Source organism: Anolis sagrei, chromosome 2 (genome assembly GCF_037176765.1).
Source record: "Anolis sagrei isolate rAnoSag1 chromosome 2, rAnoSag1.mat, whole genome shotgun sequence".
Taxonomy (NCBI): Eukaryota; Metazoa; Chordata; class Lepidosauria; order Squamata; family Dactyloidae; genus Anolis; species Anolis sagrei.
In genome coordinates, this window is record NC_090022.1 from 66864050 (window position 1) to 66884248 (window position 20199).

At 39.0% G+C, this 20199-nt stretch overlaps 2 protein-coding genes across 4 annotated transcripts in view; one reads left to right on the forward strand and one right to left on the reverse strand.

The window, feature by feature from the left end:
* The window catches only part of CENPP (centromere protein P), a 178526-nt gene that overhangs the window by 38156 nt on the left and 120171 nt on the right, over positions 1-20199 (forward strand). The gene's annotated exons all lie outside the window — the stretch shown is intronic.
* Positions 4505-19056, reverse strand: OMD (osteomodulin). 2 transcript variants are annotated; one of them, XM_060765909.2, is made up of 3 exons: positions 18939-19056; positions 6399-7360; positions 4505-5219 (listed from the first exon to the last, which is right to left on the reverse strand). In XM_060765909.2, the coding sequence occupies exons 2-3, from the start codon at positions 7357-7359 to the stop codon at positions 4900-4902; spliced, it is 1281 nt and encodes a 426-aa protein (XP_060621892.2). In that variant the 5' UTR covers position 7360; positions 18939-19056; the 3' UTR covers positions 4505-4899. The 2 variants fall into 2 exon arrangements, with proteins under 2 accessions (XP_060621892.2, XP_060621891.2); XM_060765908.2 differs by lacking the exon at positions 18939-19056 and adding an exon at positions 18066-18164.

Here is a 20199-nt window from a genome sequence, read left to right on the forward strand (position 1 = left end):
GAAAAGGTTGGTGGGAGGAAAGAGAGAAGGAAAGAAAAAAGGAAGGAACAGAGGAAAGAGGGAGGGAAGGAAGGAGAGAGAAAAAGGGAGGGAAGGTTGACCACAGCAATGCTAACAAACCAGTGAGTTTCCATAACTCATAACCCCCCCCCCCCAAAAAAAAAGTGGAAAGGACTTAAAACCCCCAAAAAGATAAATGACGAAAAGATAAATGGCATACAGAAAAAAGGGAAGTGGGAGGGAAGGAAGGAAGGGGAAAAGAAAGAAGGAAGGAAAGAAAGAGAAAAGGAAGCATGGAAGTAAAGAGCGAAGGAAGGAAGGAGAGGTAGAGAAGGAAGAAAGGAGAGAAAGGAAAAGAAGAGGGATGGAAAGAAATGGGTAGAGAGAGAAGGAAGGAGAGAAGGAAAGAAAAGGAAGGAAAAAGGGAGCGAAGGAAGACGAGAAAGAAAGAGAAAGAGGGAAGGAAGGAAAGACAAAAGGAAGGATAGAAGCACAAAGCAAAGGAAGGAAGGAAAGAGGCAGAGAAGGGAGAAAGAGAAGGAAAAGAAAAAGGGAGGAAGGAAAAAGGTAGAGAAGGAAGGAAGGAGAGAAGGAAAGAAGAAAAGGGAAGGAGGGAAAGAAGGAGAGTAAGAGGGAGGGAAGGTTGGCCACAGCAACGTGTGGTGGGTACAGCTAGTGTACAATAAAAGCACTGAAATTCATAACAAATACTAATCTCAAATGTGAACTAAGATGTTTTTGGCAGCGGTTGTTGGTGTTGCGTGATATGTTGGCATGCTCAGTGCACATGCTGTGTGTTCAGAACCAAGGCTGCGGTGAAATCACACGATGTAACATGGGGGTGGGCAATGCTAGAAGCACCTCGGATTCATTATGAGCTTGATTGTGAATTTAGTTTCTCTAGTTGCATGTTCAGAAACTTTTTACTGTTGTCAATCAGTTACGCAAGCCCATATGGAGTGACGAACCATGGTTTAAGAAGTTTAATGCTGTGATATGATGGATTTTAGTTCAGAGCAAGGCTTACAACATAGAGTATAGGCTTTAAAATCTTAGGGCAAGGAATGTGTCGAACGGAATTCACATTCTAATATACTCATCCTAATATACTGTTTTCTCCTGAATTAAAATATCACACGTTTCTTACAAAATCTCATTTGTATAGACTTCCTGGCTTGTGTTCATACTACAGCAGAAAATCATCCTGGAATACGTTGACTAGGAGTACATTTACACTGTAGAATCAATGTGATTTGACACCACTTTAATTGCCAGGACTCAATGCTATGGAATCATGGGAATTCTAGTTTGGTGAGGCACCAACACTTTTTAGCAGAGAAAGATCTTGTATAACTACTATTCCCATGATTCAATAGCATTGAATCCTTCCAGTCAAAAGTGTAAAACCCTATTGATTCTACAGTGAAGATGGCACCCTAAAGTGACTTCTTTTAGTTATTCTTAATTACCATGTGTTGTCAACTCTTTCAGAGACCACTAGATACCTCACATGGTCCTCTAAAAATCTTGCTTTGTTTTGCTGGTGAACTACATTGTAACATCTGGCACATCTCTTAGATCTCTGTGCCTGCCTCCCTAAAATTGCTTTGATGTATATCCTGGCCTTGGATTTGAATTTGCCAACTGTTATTAGAGTCTTACTTTTTGATGTGTAGATCTAAAACATTTAAAAATGCTGGAACATGTGCCCATTAAAATAAAAAAGTGGCTGAAACATAGGTAAAGGTTTTCCGCTGACATTAACTCCAGTCATTTTCGACTCTGGGGTTTGGTGCTCATCTCCATTTCTAAGCCAAAGAGCCGGCGTTGTCCGTAGACACCTCCAAGGTCATGTGGCCAACATGACTGCATGGAGTGTCATTACCTTCCCACCGGAGCGGTACCTATTGATCAACTCACATTTGCATGTATTTGAACTGCTAGATTGGCAGAAGCTAAGGCTGACAGCGGGAGCTCAAGCTGCTTCCTGGATTCGAACCTGTGACCTTTCGTTCAACAAGTTCAGCAGCTCAGCGGTTTAACCCACTGCGCTACCGGTTGCTGAAACATATTGAAATGTTTTTCTTTTTTGTTCTGTAAGACCTTATGCTATTTTTCCATGTTGTTTCTCCCTCTTCTGTTCAAGAAGCAATGCCCTGCAACATATTTACTTTGATACCTGTATTTTACACATATTTTGAACTTCCAAACAGTATCTCTGATACGTTAACCCCCTCCCCTTAGATACACATTTGTTTTTACATATGAAAGCTCACATGTTCACACATGTATACATGGGATATACATGAGCATTAATATGTGTAACTGAACAAGGATGAACTGAAAGTGTTCCTTATTGCTGCTTTACACATGTCCCTGCTTCTAAGGAGACACAGAATATGAGATGGAAGGAAGAAATTAAGGGAGGTATCTTCATACTTCACAGTTCACAGGGGTGTGGGATTTGTCTTGTGTAAGCACTGCTTTGGATTTGTGTCATAGTATTTGAGATGTAGAAGTGAAATGTTGTCCAATTAGCGTAGACACATATTTTAACAGTGTGATGTTATTTCCTTTGGCATTAGTAAATTGGATTTTGGCACTGAACAGGAATGCCTTTCTTTTCAAATATAGAAACTGCAACTTGTGACTGGTTAAGGTTCTGTTTCGGGCAAACTGTGCCCTAACGTCAGGTCTGGGGCCTTACACTGGAGATGGAAAGAGACCCACATTTCTAAAGGAGATACTTTTTAGCTGCAAATGGAAATTTTTTTTTTTTAATTGCTGAGTTGCTTTTATTTCTATGGCTACAGGAGCTTTGGACTAATGTTTTGGTCTACATAGACACTATGTTCTAAATACATTCTTAGTGCCATCACTTTTATTCCACTGCATGGATTTTAAACATCCTTGCCAAACAAAGAAACCAATGGGCTTTAAAAAGGTGGTAATGTGAATTTTGCATAATTTAGTTTGCATCTTCAAAATGTGTGCTTTGGAGGTATTATATTCACCACAACTATCCCTGCATCCTCTCTTCTCCATAATAAGCAATTATTAGTATTATGGAGGATGCACCACTCTTACTTTAAAAGTAATTTCTTCTTTTTCTTTACGGTCTTTACAGCTCACACAAGAAGCCTTTCAGACTTGAGTAGCGTTTGGCAAGCATTCTATTCCCTGCAGTTGGGAAAAACTGGAGCAATCACTGTAATAATAGGATCAGTCTTCTACTATGCCTCTAACTCTTGCTGCTTTCCTAATATTCTTATTTTCGTGTTGCTTTTTGTTTGATATTTTCTGTCTTTTATCAGTATGTGAACAGTCCTAGGTTTTTCTGGGACTGGGTAATGAGTGTTGTGTTACAGGCAGCAGGACCATTCCCTAACTGGATTGAGATAGACTCTTGGATTTTTGTGTTCCTCCTAAGTAGCCATTCCTCCTGACAGTTGAGAGGGAGATCAATTGCTCATTTCCTCACTGAATTGTTTTCATTCACACCCAACCTTTTACCTAACCAACAAAGCATGCAGTGTTTAGAAAAGCAGAATAATTTACCAATAGTTTCAAGACAGAGAAAAATTAAGTTCAGCCTTTTCAATTCATCAGTATTTATTATGTCCGGATTTATTATAAAGATAAGCAATCTGCTACAAGAAATCAACTATATGTCTGAATTAGATGGTACATTTATCTGCAAATGCCTCTATCTAGCTTTCTAAACTAATACAAAAATATTAAATTGTTAAAACTTTTTGTTTAATATATGGCTTTTACTTACAAGCATTAGTGTTACACAATTAGTTCTAAAGTGAAAATACTAAGTAAATAATGAAATTACGCCATGCCTATTCCTTTATTGATCTGTTTGTTAAGATATTGTTATAAATTACAGAGTATTAAGTTATGAAATGAAGATAATGTAGTTATTAAATCCATTAGATACCCTATAGAAAATGTGTAGTGATAGGAAATCTTTATGGCTAGCTTTAAATGTGACTTCTATAGATTAATTTCTATCAGTCGACTTCCCCAAATGACTATACCTACAGTTTGCTCTTCTGAGCTGGTGGACATACAGTTTAATAGCTTAATATTTATGAAGTGACAAAGTGCAGAATCTGGAAGAAGCTGTTATTGTCATGAATTTTAATTTGTATCTGGTTGTCATAGATACATAGTGTATTTGTACATTACAACATGGTCACATACCTGCCAACATGAAAATACTAATGTTTTCCTTAAAATTGAGTGTATGTGTGTTGCTTCAAGTGGCCTGTCGACTCATAGTGAACCCATTAATTTCTTATTTTTTCTAAACAAGGAGATGGTTTTGCCAGTTCTTTCCTCCAAAATACAGCTTACATCACCCATTTTCCATAGCAGTCTCCCATCCAAACCCTAACCAGGACTGACCCTGCTTAGTGCCTTTGACTGTATCTATAACCAGCATGATAGAACTTGTATACCCAACTGAAAAACAACTTGCAGTCATAACTAAGTATACTTTTCCGCATTACAGACATATTTTTTTATTTCTTTTCCTTTTTTTCTTCTTGGTTCCTTGATATTTGCATTAGATATGCATTATACATGCAGAGTTGTCACAATGTTTATTTATATCCTTGAAAATTTTCTAATTGTACAGGCATGATGTTTAGAATCTTTCACAACCTTGATGTTCAAATTGTGTAAATTTGGTGTTAACAATAGCTAGTACTTGCTTCACTTACTTCAGATGGCTAAGAAATGCCATATAGTTCTGTGTTTCCTAAGTGACTCCATTTGCTTTTAAAATAGGCATTCTCCTCAATTATATGGAAATGTTTATAATTAGTATAGAATGGATGGTGAATCATATGAGAAAACAGCATTCATTATGATTGCATCTACAATGATTTAATACAAGTAAGCATCAAAGTAGTCGTCATCCTCCCTTTCTCTAATATCGTTCTCATGACCTTGATCTTCATGGCCATCTTCTGCTTCTTCATACTCTTCTGGTGTGAGGTATCTTCGAAACACTGGTGTTCTTAGTTGTGTTCGTTGATTGGTACTGAGTTTTTGTTCACCATAGTATATACTTCGTATGTGTGGAAAGCAGAAGAAGGCGTATGTGCTTAGAGGAGCAGTGAGCTTGTTTTGGTCCACTCGTATATAGGTTAAGTGACTGAAGTTCAGTGGATCAAGAGAAGGACACATTAAGGTAATATTCATAACTGTAATAAAATAATAATAATGATGATGTGTTAAAAGGTGGACGTATTCATGCCACAGTTTGCAAAACATTCTTTAATCAGCTGGATTCAAGGCCAATCGTGCTATTACTGTTTCAATAGGAGCTGAAGTCATTTTTGTTTTTTGTAGCTAGGTAGATATAGCTACTAGTTGTAATAGTTCACTACTAAATGTTATTCAGACACATTAGCACTTGTTAAGAGTCATAATAGAACAGCCCTTCACATTAAGAATGCTACGTTTACATTCTGTACCCAGTTTTGTAGGATTAAGTCCCATTAAAATCAATGTGACCCATTTTTTAATGTTTCTATGTTTTTATTAACCTTTTTACTTTGGGCTTATTTTAAAAATGGCTGTGTGGAATTTAGAAATATTGTAGGAACTCTTCTGTTTGATGTAAGATGATGTAAGATGAAGGCAAGTTTAAGATTGCACTGTCTAAGCCAGTGGTTCTCAACCTGTGGGTCCCCAGATGTTTTGGCCTTCAACTCCCAGAAATCCTAGCAGCTGGTGAATTGGCTGGGATTTCTGGGAGTTGTAGGCCAAAACACCTGCGGACACACAGGTTGAGAACCACTGGTCTAAGCAGTGGTTCTCAACCTGTGGGTCCCCAGGTGTTTTGGCCTACAACTCCCAGAAATCCCAGTTAGTTTACCAGCTGTTGAGATTCCTGGGAGTTGACATCTGGGGACCTACAAGTTGAGAACCATTAGTCTAAAGTAAACTGAGCTTTGGGTGAGAACCTGAACTGAAAAGCAGCTGTCAGGAGTGCTGATCTGCTATTCTGACCCTCCTATCTGCAAGATAAGAGATTATGTTTCATTCAGACATTTTACCAAACTATAGTTCAAACAATTAACTGTGATTTGGCGTGGAGCTATACATAGCAATTTAACTATCTTACATTTTAGATGGTTAATTAAACTACTAATTACATTTTCATGTGGTTTTAAGCAACACTTCTGAATAAAGAAGCATATTTTGATTTCAACTGATTTTTCTATGAAATGTAAAAAGATGTCTACCTCATATTAAATTTAAAAGCATTTTAAAAGATTGCTTATAATGCATTTAATTCCCTAATAGCCTTACTGTTTGAAGATCAGTAATAACTAGTATATTACAGATGAATATATATATATTTTAAATTAACAAACCTTCTATTTCATTATCTTCTATGTACAAGTGCTGCAGGCTTCTTGGAATATAGAAGACTTGCTTCAGTTTATTGTGTCCAAGGTTGAGTTCCACAAGACCAGGAATGTTAAAAGCATTGTGGGGAACCTCTTGCAGATTGTTGTATGACATTCTAAGAGCAAGAAGTTTGGGAAGTCTCTGGAAATAGTTATTTGGAATCACAGAAATTGAATTGTTTTCAAGTGAAAGATACATGAGTGAAGATGGTAGTTCTGGAGGCATTGATTGTAATCTGTTGCTACAGAGGTTGAGTTGCATTAGATTCTTAGTATTTGAAAACTGTATTCCTTTGAATTGTGAATCCTCAAGGTAGTTGCTGCAGAGGTCAATCATGGTGAGATTTACTAAATCTTCTATAGCTTTGCGGTGCAAACTGGAAATTTGATTGAAGCCCAAGATCAAGCGTTCTAAGCTTCTGGGTAGTGGGTATGGAACTTCTTCTAACAGATTGTATTGTAAGTGGAGTTGAGCTAAGTTTGAGAGTTTGCCAAAGACGCCTGTGTCAATCATATGAGACTTAATTTTGTTATGGCTGAGGTCAATTTCTTTCAAGGCAGTAGCATTAACAAATGATTCCAAATGTACTGCTTCAATATCATTATATTGCAGATAAACTTGTTGGATGTGGGAGGGTATGCTTGGTATTTTCTGAAGTTTACGATGATCACAGTACATTGCTATTGGGAAATTAGGAGGACAAAAGCATTCTTTGGCACATTCGTTTGGTGTGTTAAAATAAGGGAAGGCATTTTCTATCCCAGGATTATGGTGGAAAATGGGTGGATATTCATGATCTATTTCATTTTCGTAGTCATCTTCAAAGTCATCAAATTCATATTGGCAGACTACTGTGACTCCAAATAAAAAAGGAATAATTAATAGTAGACTTAGGAACCCCATGTCCAACTTCAGATATGGCATCCTGTAGAAAGAGGAAAACGGTATGATGTTAATAATAATAAACAAGGCCATAGACAGGAAATACCAGTACTTGTGCAATTGGCAGGATGTTACCCTTTTTTTACTTTGTTTTGTCTAATAGCTAGTGTACAGTTTTGGAACTACATCTGTCTTAGACTTAGGGCCAAAATCAGATCATTTGTGTATACAGCCTGAATCACTACATTTAAAACAGAAGACACCAGCTGTCTCCTAATAATGTAACCATTTGTAGCTCTTCTGGATAATAGAGAACTCCAGTGATTTGTATTGGTTCTAACCCTAAATCTTGCATAGATAATGTAAAGCTTCCACAATGAAACATTTCACAGGGCACTCAGATTTCATGGAGTAGGTTTATTTTTAATATGTATAATTTAAGTTAAAGCTGCTGCCTTGCCTATTCAGAAAACTTCTTTCAGGTTACTTGTTTCCTAGAGGGGACAATAAGCACAAGCATATGACTGTCAGTATCCTGGGATATACATTGAAAACTATTTGCCTCAACATGTGAAATGTATTTGCAAAAGAAGAATTCCTGAATTTTGCTAATGGAAGCAGTCTAATGGAGGTTTATAAAGCATTTTTGTCCTTAACTAGTTCTGCATTTTTTTCTTTTGAAACTCAGTTTTTAAAGGTTTCTGTGAGTTTAATCTTTAAGGATGTATGCACATTAATTCACATAGGCATTTACTTTGTAAAATGCAAGAAGCTTCTAAACAGATAATTTCCAAAAGCTAAAATAAGAATGGAGGAAATTGCACTACACTATATTTTGTGGTGTCCAGTGGGAAGGAAGAAAAATTGAACTGTTCTGCCACAAAGGAAAGTTAGGTCCCTTTGGCCATATAAACACAGTTGACATGACCCATCTCTATGAAAGAGTTTCCCAAAAGATGTCACAAAGATTTAATGTACCATACTTTGGTTTCAGAGAATAAAGGCTTAAGAGGAAAGATCTGTCACAAATACATAGACATGAAAGAAGTTGCTTCTTTTTCCACTTCAAGGAACAAAATTCTCACCCGATAGACTATTCATGGTTCAGTTTCGGTAATGGAAAGAAAAGCTTCTATTTGATTGAGATTAAAACCTCATGCTTGTCTGGGGAAACAAGGAGGCACCAGCAGAAAGCTCAAAGATTAGACATTTCAGGCCTGTAATAGAAGAGCTCGGGGAATCTGATTCAACATTTGTTTTAGGTTGTATTCATTCCCTACTACCAGTGACCTACGAGCTATAATGAAAAGAAGCAACTTTCACAATTATTAAAAATATAAGACTACTAAAATAACATCAGGTAAGAAAATGGGCATATAAGAAAATCTTACAGTTGTTCTTAAGATATAAGGGGTTATATACTGTCCATGGTTAAATCTGAGGGTGGCAAAAAGAAGTACATTAGGTTGAGAAGTGGTTGCAAAGCAAAGGAAAACAAAACAATGGATGGCCAGACATGGAACTGAAAAGTACAGTTAACATAGTCATTATAGAAAGTCTTCCCTTATTTCATTCTTCTTTTTTCATTCTCTTCTCACTATGGTTTCCCTTAAAATGTATTGAGTAACAAGAGTTTAGGAAACTATTAAAGAACTATGCACACATAGCATTAATAAACCATATGCTGATAAATACTGTGTAAGAAGGACCAACTTTTTCATCATTTGGGCTTATGAGAACTGAAGCCCAACAACATCTGGAACACCATAAGTTCCCTCTATGGACCTTGTAATAATTAGCCAAATTGCATGTGGGTGTGTTGCAGTTTACAGTTGGGTTACAATACAATTAACTGTTTTTACCTAAGGAAACCTATGCTTTTTTCTTCAGTGCCAGCAACGGATCCTGCATGACATGCAGTTTTGGAAATTTGGACACTTAAAGAAAAGCACAAGTACACCCAAATTAGCAAAGTTATCCATATACTCATATATAGGTTTAAAAATTCTATTCAATCAACCCAAAAAACCTGGGTTGACCTATCCACAGATCAATGTGAATACTGTGTCTTAACTCTTATCAAAAAGGGGAACTATCCTCTTCTGTGAGAAGAGTGGGAAAAGGTAAGAGCGTCGTGCATCCTAGGAGAACCTACCTTCTGTAGCAGGTGTGTCATTTTCACTGAGGGCCAGATCAGCTTTATGGTTGCCTTCAAAGCGCTGTTAGTAATTGTAAGAATGTATACATGTAACTAAGTTATCCTGGCATTGAAAGCCTCAGGTGCCACATAAAATGACATGACTGGGTGGATTTAGCCCCCAGGCCTTGTGTTTGACACATATGCCCTATTTTTCTCTCTTCCATGGCACTGTCTAGCCTTTTTGAATGTGTGGTTGGGGAAACTAAAGGCAGCTAGGGTTAGCTGACTTTTTCTTCCCTGCCAAATGACCCTGGATTTATCCATGACCCAAAAACCTGCCCTTGATTTATACACGAAGCCAACTTATACACAAGTATATTTGATAGGTGCTTTCCTGGGTACAAGTTTTTAAACATACAATTTGATATTAGACCTGGAAACAACATGGGAAGAACAGGATAGGTTTTAACATGTTTCAACCAAACTTTTATTCAAAGATGAACAAAATCTGAAAAGAAACAACCAGTTGCATAACTAAACAAAATGTTTTTGAACCCTCTACAGACAAATTGGCATATTTCACAAGCCACCATTTTTCATATCATTTCCATTTTGTAAGCCAAATGAATAAGCCTGTATCATGTATCATGTTGGGGTGGCTGCTGAGACAGCTGTATGCTCTCCTGTTTTATCTCTGTTTTGTTCTCCATGTGCAAGCGATTATGCTTGGTAGGATGGCAGACAGGGATAAAATCAGATCAGCTAAATAAAATTCTGCCCTTTCCCAGATCAAACTATGTTCAAATTGTAGAACAAAAAAAAAATCCACCTAAATATTGGGAAGAACTTGCTGAACAAAAGAGTTCTTCGACACTTGAATATGCTGCTTCAGAGTGTGGTAGAGTCTCCTTTTCTGTAGGTTTTTAAGCCTAAGTCTCCAGGGCAAATTGAATGGGAGACAGCGATCTTGTAGGTAATCTGCACCTAAACCACATAGGGCTTTACAGGTCAAAGCTTTGCTCGGAAACTAATTGGCAGCCAGTGAAGTGACTTTAGGATATGTGTAATATGCTCACTCCTTGGTGTTCCCATAATCAATCTGGCTTCCATATTTTGAACCAGCTAGGGTTTCTGAACTTGGTACACAGATAGCCCAATGTAAAGCAGATTGCAGAAGTCCAATCTTGAGGTTACCAGCACGTACACTACCATCTTTAGGCCCTTCAAATCTAGGAAGGGGTGCAGCTGACATATCAGCCAAAGCTGATGGTAAGCACCCCTGACTGTCGCATCTACCTAGGCTGACATTTGGAGAGATGGGTCCAGGAGCATCCCAAGCTGCAAACATAGTCTTTCAGGGGGACTGTAACCCCAACCAGGATTGATTGACATTCCTCCAGCCTCAAATTAGGACCCTTGATGGCAAGCACCTCCGTTTCATTTTTTTTCTCATCCAGCTGATTGCCTTCTCCAGGTGTGATTTTGCTAATGTGTTTTAATGTTTATATTGCTTTTACTTTTTGTTTTAATGTATATGTTTATTTTATTGTTTGCTGATATGGCATCAAATTGCTTCCAATTATAAGGCTGCTCTGAGTCCCCTTTGGGGTGTGAAGGACAGGATATAAATACAGTAAATCATTCATTCATTCATTCAGAGGAGACACAGCTGAGGCTGTTTTTGAAGGCATGGAGAAATATATTTGGGTATCATCAGCATACTGATAACACCCCATGCTTATGAATGCTTTCTCCAAAGTGCATTGCAGAAGTCCATGTAAATATTAAAAAACATTGGGGATAGAATGGAAAGGATGACCCTTGGCATCACTTCCAACTCTATGATTCTATGATTTCATTTTTATTGCAAATCATAGAATCATAGAATCAAAGAGTTGGAAGAGACCTCATGGGCCATCCAGTCCAACCCCCTGCCAAGAAGCAGGAATATTGCATTCAAATCACCCCTGACAAATGGCCATCCAGCCTCTGCTTAAAAGCTTCCAAAGAAGGAGCCTCCACCACACTCCAGGGCAGAGAGTTCCACTGCTGAACGGCTCTCACAGTCAGGAAGTTCTTCCTAATGTTCAGATGGAATCTCTTCTCTTGTAGTTTGAAGCCATTGTTCCGCGTCCTAGTCTCCAAGGAAGCAGAAAACAAGCTTGCTTCCTTCTCCCTGTGGCTTCCTCTCACATATTTATACATGGCTATCATATCTCCTCTCAGCCTTCTCTTCTTCAGGTTAAACATGCCCAGTTCCCTAAGCCGCTCCTCATAGGGCTTGTTCTCCAGACCCTTGATCATTTTAGTCGCCCTCCTCTGGACACTTTCCAGCTTGTCAATATCTCTCTTGAATTGTGGTGCCCAGAATTGGACACAATATTCCAGATGTGGTCTAACCAAAGCAGAATAGAGGGGCAGCATTACTTCCTTAGATCTAGACACTATGCTCCTATTGATGCAGGCCAAAATCCCATTGGCTTTTTTTGCCGCCACATCACATTGTTGGCTCATGTTTAACTTGTTGTCCACGAGGACTCCAAGATCTTTTTCACACGTACTGCTCTCGAGCCATTCTGTATCTTTGCATTTCATTTTTTCTGCCAAAGTGGAGTATCTTGCATTTGTCACTGTTGAACTTCATTTTGTTAGTTTTGGCCCATCTCTCTAATCTGTCAAGATCGTTTTGAATTCTGCTCCTGTCCTCTGGACTATTGGCTATCCCTCCCAATTTGGTGTCGTCTGCAAACTTGATGATCATGCCTTCTAGCCCTTCATCTAAGTCATTAATAAAGATGTTGAACAGGACCGGGCCCAGGACGGAACCCTGCGGCACTCCACTTGTCACTTCTTTCCAAGATGAAGAGGAAGCATTAGTGAGCACTCTCTGTGTTCGTCCACTTAACCAATTACAGATCCACCTCACCGTAGTTTTACCTAGCCCACATTGGACTAGTTTCCTTGACAGAAGGTCATGGGGGACCTTGTTGAAGACCTTACTGAAATCCAGGTACGCTACATCCACGGCATCCCCCGCATCTACCCTGCTTGTAGCTCTATCGAAGAAAGAGATCAGATTAGTCTGGCATGACTTGTTTTTGATAAATCCATGTTGACTATTAGCGATGACTGCATTTGTTTCTAAGTGTTTGCAGACCGCTTCCTTAACAATCTTTTCCAGAATCTTGCCCGATATCGACGTGAGGCTGACCGGACGGTAGTTGTTTGGGTCATCCTTTTTTCCCTTCTTGAAGATTGGGACCACATTGGCCCTCCTCCAATCTGCTGGAACTTCTCCTGTTCTCCAAGAACTCTCAAAGATGGTTGCCAATGGTTCCGAAATGACTTCCGCTAGTTCCTTCAATACTCTGGGATGTAGTTGATCTGGCCCTGGGGACTTGAACTCATTAAGAGCGGCCAGGTATTCCTGGAAGACTTCTTTGGTACTTCAAGTGAACAATGTGTTTCTCCAGCCCTCTTCACCTTCTTCTCCATGCCAATGCCTAAAAAATTGCCAGATGGGATGAGGACAAAAAGGGGATAAGCATATATAAAATTCATTGTAAAAAGGAACTTCACTGAGAGAGGCATCCCTGACTGAAATATTCCTTGTAGTTCATACAGCATGGTATTTTAATTAAATATTGCACTGAGTCTGGCCTAACCTTTCGGTATGTCCAAAGGAACTTTTTGATAGTGATGTAAATCTCCTTCCATTGACTCTTTCCAAAACCAGTCAAGTGGAGCAGTGTAAATATTTGTCAGTTTCTACCCTGCATGAGAAGACAACCCTGTACAATTTTAACCCTCAGGATGCTGCAGTTTCACAATTCTAGTTCCTCTGGCATACCTTTTTAAAAATAAAGCAGGATAAAAAGTTTCAACCTCTGTTCATTATAAATAAACAAGCCATTAAGTGATTGTGGATATGGATCTAGAGACACCCCCATGTTGCCTCTGGTTATTTAGGATGCCTTTTGAGAAGACTGGAGGGTACTGTAGGGAGTGAAGGATATGCTCTTAGTGGTTGTTGAACGTAGAACTATCTACCTGGGTGGTTTGTCCTCCAATGCTTATTCTCCTGCTGAAGTCAGCCCTCTGATTTGTCCACAAAGGAGCCTTGCTTTATGCTTCAAGGTTGAGAATTTTTCTTCTGTTGTATCCACTTCTAGCTGAGGAGAATTCCAGTATGAGTTACCTGGAATTGTTTTGCCCTTCCCATCCTTACTTGTAGATGCCCCAGCTTTTCACTCAGAACCCAGCAAGTTAGTGACTGTGAGTCTTGCTCTGTGTGAAGAGTTTCCTTCTGAAGCTGCTAGAAGTGGATAGGAAGAATGTCCTAGGTTTTCTCCAACACATTATTCATAGTGGCTTCCATCTTGGTTCAGGGAAAGGACATCAAAAAATAACTCTGCTTTCCCTGGCAGATGAGGTTCTCCTTAAATGATTAGACCCAGAGGATGCTCCCATGCTTGTCACAAGCAAACCTGTTCTTTCATGGATTCTTCTCTCTACTCTCCAATACATGCAGGATTGACTATTTTTCTTCTAACTGGAATTGGTAGGAGGAAAGGGGTTCACCAGGCACTGCGACTACACTAATGAGAGGTTATTAACCCATACAAGTCCAGCCAGAGAGGCACTCATAGGAAGTTCTCAGCTTCCCTCCATCCATCTGAGCTGGAGGGCTTTACCCTGAGAACAGAAAGCAGTATCTGAAATAACTGACATGAGGGTTTTTTTACAACTGAAGATGTGGGTCCATATCTGGGAGAACTGCATGACTATAAAAACTTGACTCCTCAAATAGATATAGGCAACGTGTACAGAACAAGTGCTAGATTTCCTGAAATGCCTACCAGACCTGAAGAGTTGCTGCCATGATTCTTGTTCATGGAGAAAATAGAGGCAGAATGGGCAGCACTAGAGATGGCCAAGTCCTGCTCAGCTTGTGCAATAACTGACAAACTAAAATTCTTTTCTCTCTTTGACAATGTTTTAGGAGGTTAATACCATTTCTCATTAAAGGTACAAAAACTGGCAAATAGTTTATTTATTTATTTACAGTATTTGTATATCACTTTTCTCACCCCGAGGGGGACTCAAAGCAGTTTACACATAAGTAATGGCAAAATTCAATGCCAGTACAAACAATTACAATTATACACCACAATTAGACATAAATCAAGTTAAAAACAGTGCATCCACAAGCAATAAAATAATCATTAAAACAATAAAACAGTCTCGTCCGTCAAATCGCTGTTCCAGTCATTGTCTTTCTGAAATGCTGCATACATTTACTTCTACTGCCCGAAGGCCTGGTTCCAAAACCTTGATTTTAATTTTTTTTTTCTAAAAGTCAGGAGGGAGCAGATCGTACCTCATTTGGGAGTGTGTTCCATAGGCGGGGGGCCACAGCCGAGAAGGCCCTGCTCCTCGTCAACACCAGAGGCATCTGTGCTGTTGATGGGAGTGAGAGCAGGGCCTCCCCGGATGATCTTAGATTATGAGGTGGGACGTAAGGGTGAATGCGTTCGGACAAGTAAGCTGGGCCAGAACCGGATAGAGCAGTGGTTCTCAACGTGGGGTCCCCAGATGTTTTTGGCCTTCAACTCCCAGAAATCCTAACAGTTAGTAAACTAGCTAGGATTTCTGGGAGTTGTAGGCCAAAAACATCTGGGGACCCCAGGTTGAGAACCACTGGTATAGAGCTTTATAGGTCAAAATCAGCACTTTGAATTGGGCTTGGAGATGGACCGGCAGCCACTGGAGCTGGCACAGCAGGGGGGGTGGTATGCTCCCTGTATGCCGCCCCAGTTAGTAATCTGGCTGCTGCCCGTTGAACTAGCTGAAGTTTCAGAACCATCTTCAAAGGCAGCCACACGTAGAGCGCATTGCAGTAATCTATTAGGGATGTAACCAGAGCATAGACCACCGTGGCCAGATCAGATTTCCCAAGGTACGGGCACAGCTGGTGCACAAGTTTTAGCTGTGCAAAAGTTCCCCTGGCCACCGGCAAAACCTGGGGTTCCAGGCTCATTGATGAATCCAGGATCAGCCCCAAGCTGTGAACCTGCATCTTCAGGGGGAGTGTAACCCCATCCAACACAGGCTGTAACCCTATGCCCTGTTTGGCCTTTTGATTGACCACGAGGACCTCTGTCTTGTCAATTTCAATTTGTTAGCCCTCATCCAGTCTGACACAGCAGCCAAGCACTGGTTCAAAGTCTGGACAGCCTCCTTAGTAACAGGTGGGAAGGAGTGACAGATTTGGACATGATCTGCGTACAGATAACACCTTACTCTGAAACTCCGGATGATCTCTCCCAGCAGCTTCATGTAGATGTTAAATAACATTGGAGACAAAACTGAACCCTAAGGGACTCCACAAGACAACGGTTGTGCAGTCAAACAGGTGTCACCCAGTAACACCTTCTGAGACCGGCCCTCCAGAAAGGACTGGAGCCACTGAAGAACAGTACCTCCAAGTCCCATTTCTGTGAGGCGTCCCAGAAGAATACCGTGGTCAACGGTATCGAAGGCCGCTGAGAGGTCCAGCAGAACCAACAGGGACACACTCCCCCCTTCAAGCTCCCGGCGAAGATCATCTACTAAGGCGACCAAGGCTGTTTCAGTGCTATGTCCCGGCCTAAAATCAGACTGTGCTGGATCTAGATAATCAGTGTCTACCAAGAACCCCTGGAGTTGCGAGGTCACCACACGTTCCATGGCTTTGCCCAAGTAGGGAAGATTGGAGGCTGGCCGATAATTGACTAATTGAGTGGGGTCCAGTGATGGTTTTTTCAACAGCGGTTTTATAACAGCCTGTTTTAGGCTGGCTGGAAACTTGGCCTCCTGTAAGGAGGCATTAACCACCACCTTAACCCACTCTGCCAAACACCCTCTGGCTTCTTTGATCAGCCAGGATGGGCAGGAGTCTAGGATGCATGTGGTAGGCCTCGCTTCTCCAAGGATCTTGTCCACATCCTCGTGCTGAACCAATTGAAAAGAATCCATTAAAACCGAACAAGCAGGTGCTTGTGTTACATCCTCAGAGACAGCTGTTAACGTGGCGTCGAAGTCGGAACGGATCAGTGCAACTTTGTTCGCAAAAAAATGAGCAAATGCTTCACAGTGATCTGCCGAGTTGTCAGGGATCTCTGAGGCGGATTTAATAGTCCTCTGACAACTCTAAACAGTTCAGCCGGACGATTCTTAGCGGACGCAATATTGGCTGCAAGGAATGTTTTTTGTGCAACCTTTAATGCCGCGTCATAGCTCCTTAAGAAGGAAACTAGACATGCTTGGCCTGACCCGCTACGTTTCCGCCGCCACATGCGCTCTAGCCACCTCTTCTTTCGCTTCATCGCTGCCAGCTCCTCAGTGAACCAAGTAACTGGTTTAGCTTAGTTACTCGAGACGAGGCGTTCTGGAGTGATCGTGTCTATAACCCTGGTCATCAAATTGTTCTTCAGATTCCTTCTTATTGGATATTGACCATGAGATATGAGCTTGGTCCTTTCAGTATTATTTCCTGAGGTATTAATATTTGAATTTTTCAGCAGCATTAGTAATCTATTGTCTTTTTCTCATCCTTTAATTTCAGCACAATTCAAAGCTTTTATTTATCTAAATAACTAATTATATTAGACTGATTATTTTAGATATTTCCATAAGCCAGTAATTTGATAGGTATGAAGCAAATGATACTGCAGTTCTTTGCACATTTAGCTGGAAACAATTGGCCTTCAGCTCAATAGGACTTATTTTGAAATGAATGTGAGTTGAATAGTCCTGTGTTCTTATTGTTATTTCTTTTGTTTTTCTATTAAACAAAACTGTTAGAGTATCCTAAACAATAATCGTTCTCATATGCTTCCATTGTGAAGTTAATATCAATTACAGCAGAAAGTGCTGCTTTAATAATTGAGTAAAGCGTAATTCTTACAACGTTCCTGGGGAGACATTGTATGAAAAGAAAACAGATCAAGAAATAATACCATTTTGTAGTTATACAACTAGTATAAAATAATAAAAGATAATCAGTTCCCCTAACGCAGAAGAGTGAAATGAGACCAAAGTTGGACTCAAAAATATTTAAATACGTTGTTATTTATTTTTCATTGCCAACCATCACAAAGCCTGTTTTCTTGTCTAAATGTCAACAATGAGTCCAAGATGTGTTGCAGTCTCTTCACATTGCTAAATGTTAAGACCTTGTGTTTTGAAAGATCAAAATAAGAAAGCAGATGCAAAAAATAATCTAGAGATAGTGTTATATCTGAAAACATTATATATCTTCATTTAATCTGTTTCGAGTAAATGTCTATTATATTTTCCCAAATTAGAAGTCTAAGTAAGTAATATTGAAATTGTTCCATAATCTTCTTGTTGAGATCACTGCAGAAAACTGATATCCAAATAAACCATATTAATATTATGAAAAGCATAAAACCCACAAGAAGCAGTTCTACTGGGAAATATGAGGGATCCTTTTCTTCCTGGCAACCTTTTTCTGCATAGCTATTTCCCCCTTTCTTTTCCTCTGAACTTTAATTCCTCCCTCCGCTTCCAAAATAATATTAAGAAAATGAGATTAAATGCTTACATTTCTGTATGGCTATTTAGAGCAAGAGGACAAAGCTACTGCTTCTTTCTTCTCTAGCTTGGCTTCTAGAAAGACTGTCCACCCACAGCCTCCCTTGTGTCAAACTGCAGTTTCCTCACGCTTCATTAGCTCACTCTGTCTGGACATATCTTTTGCGTTTTTATTCCTTTAGGTTTCTATCTAGAACTTTTGAGTTTGAACTCTTTTTTGATGAAGCACTAGGAATTTATGGCTTATATATAAAGGAAAAATATTTTTGAATCATTAAATCAAATTGCTGATTTCAAAATAAGAGACTCTAATGGCTTGATCTCATCTTCTCTTAGTGGTAATAACACTCTAAAACACTATATTGTACTAGTTCAGCCTAACAGAGTCATATAGTTCTGCTATTTCTACCTTACCAAGTTATCACAGTATTGTACCAGCACAGCTGGAATAGAACTTCCCATTAGGAAAAATTACACTTCCCTCCCCTCGATTCTTTTCTGGGTCTGTTTGTTCCTGAGTTAATTGGTACAAGGGCTTCCTTAGAACTGGCAAAAAAACTGTGCCATGTCAAAGTGGACTAACAATAGAGTCTGTATTCTCTTACTGGGGTAGTATAGTTAATGTAGGATTAGGCTGCAAATATCTTGACAATTTTTATAACTTGGTTTTAGTTGTGTCTTCTTTTAAAAAAATCACCTATGCAAAATTATTGGAATCTTTTTAGTGATTTGCCACACAACTTTCTGAATTCACCAGTAATTTAACTAATACAAATATTTTTGTTGTGACTATATTCAAAATCAGACTTCATACATCTGTGTCATAATCTGAAGCACAGTATATATAAATGAGAGTAAATAAAATGGTTAAATAGTTTCTTACCTGAAAAGCAGCAATTTTTGACCAATAAGTACGCTACAAGCTCTAGACCATATCAGGTAGTGATGCTCTTAAAATCCAGAATGCCACTATAAAGACTGTTTACTTCTGACTTTAAGCACTTGATGAAATATAATTTGCTGTGAAAGCTTCCGGAGAAGTTTGAGGTAGTTCTTGTTGCACAGAATAGTTTCTTGAAATAAGGGGATAGCTTTAGCTTGGTAAAATTTTGTGGCTTAACTCTCTAATTTTTGGTTTGAGGTGTGGTAGGAATTTCCTTCACATAAAGGGGTGGTTGAAGATTATTTTTAACATCATCCATCAAACTCTGTTTGTTTTACTGTCAGTGCCAGTTCTTATATTACTTTAATTTGTTTATTGTCTGAAAATCCATTAAAAGTGTTTTACCATGTAGTCCTAGATTTTTTTACCACAGTGTTTACATTATTAAACATCTGTCAATCTAATTATAAACTGAATTTTAAAGCTTATACATGTAAATTTTAACATAACTCTATTTCTTATCATTTCGGGTCACTGCATATGTATGGATGACTCAAGCTGAATATGTGAATTGGATGAATGTAAACACACTTGCCACAATTTAATAGCGCATGGTATTAAATGCAGCTACAATGTAATCCTGTGTATACTTCTTTAAAAGTAAGTGCCATTATGTCATTATGTTCAGTGAGGTTTTGTTTGTTCTGTGTCATCAAGTCATCTTCAACTTATCCAGTTCTATACTTGATAGATTTCCAAGATATCCTATTATAATCTGGCATGGTTTTTTTTTTTTTTGGCAAATATAGGCATATGGTTTACTTTATTGAATCAATCCATTTTAATGTGGTCTTCCTTTTTTCTTAGTGCTTTTAGCTTTCCTAGTGTTATCATCTTTTCCAGAGAGTCATTATGAAGCTAGACTCATTTTAGTCATGTTGACTTCTAGTGAGAGCTTAATTTGATCCAGTTATTATTTGGCAGTCCATCATATCTGTAAAACCCGCCTTCTGCAGTTTTTATTTGGATTGATGGCTGAAAAATTATACAGAAAATGTTTACAATTTTCAATACCTCCCTTATCAGCTTTACAGTCATTAAAATCTTTTGTTGCCTTTATTTTTGTATTAAAGCCCAGCTGTAACGCTGCTTTGACACTTTTTTCCATAATTTTGCTCGGTAGCTGTTCCAAGTCTTTTGCCTTCTTTTCTGACACTCTTGTCAATGGGAAATGATATTGTTTTTATTCTGTCCTAACAGT

What these genes read in the sequence shown, in the direction of transcription:
- OMD (XM_060765908.2), bottom strand. An exon ending in AGAAGATAATGAAATAGAAG is followed by an intron (nt 5,220 to 6,398) that starts GTTTGTTAATTT and finishes ATTTTATTACAG; the next exon opens with TTATGAATATTACCTTAATG.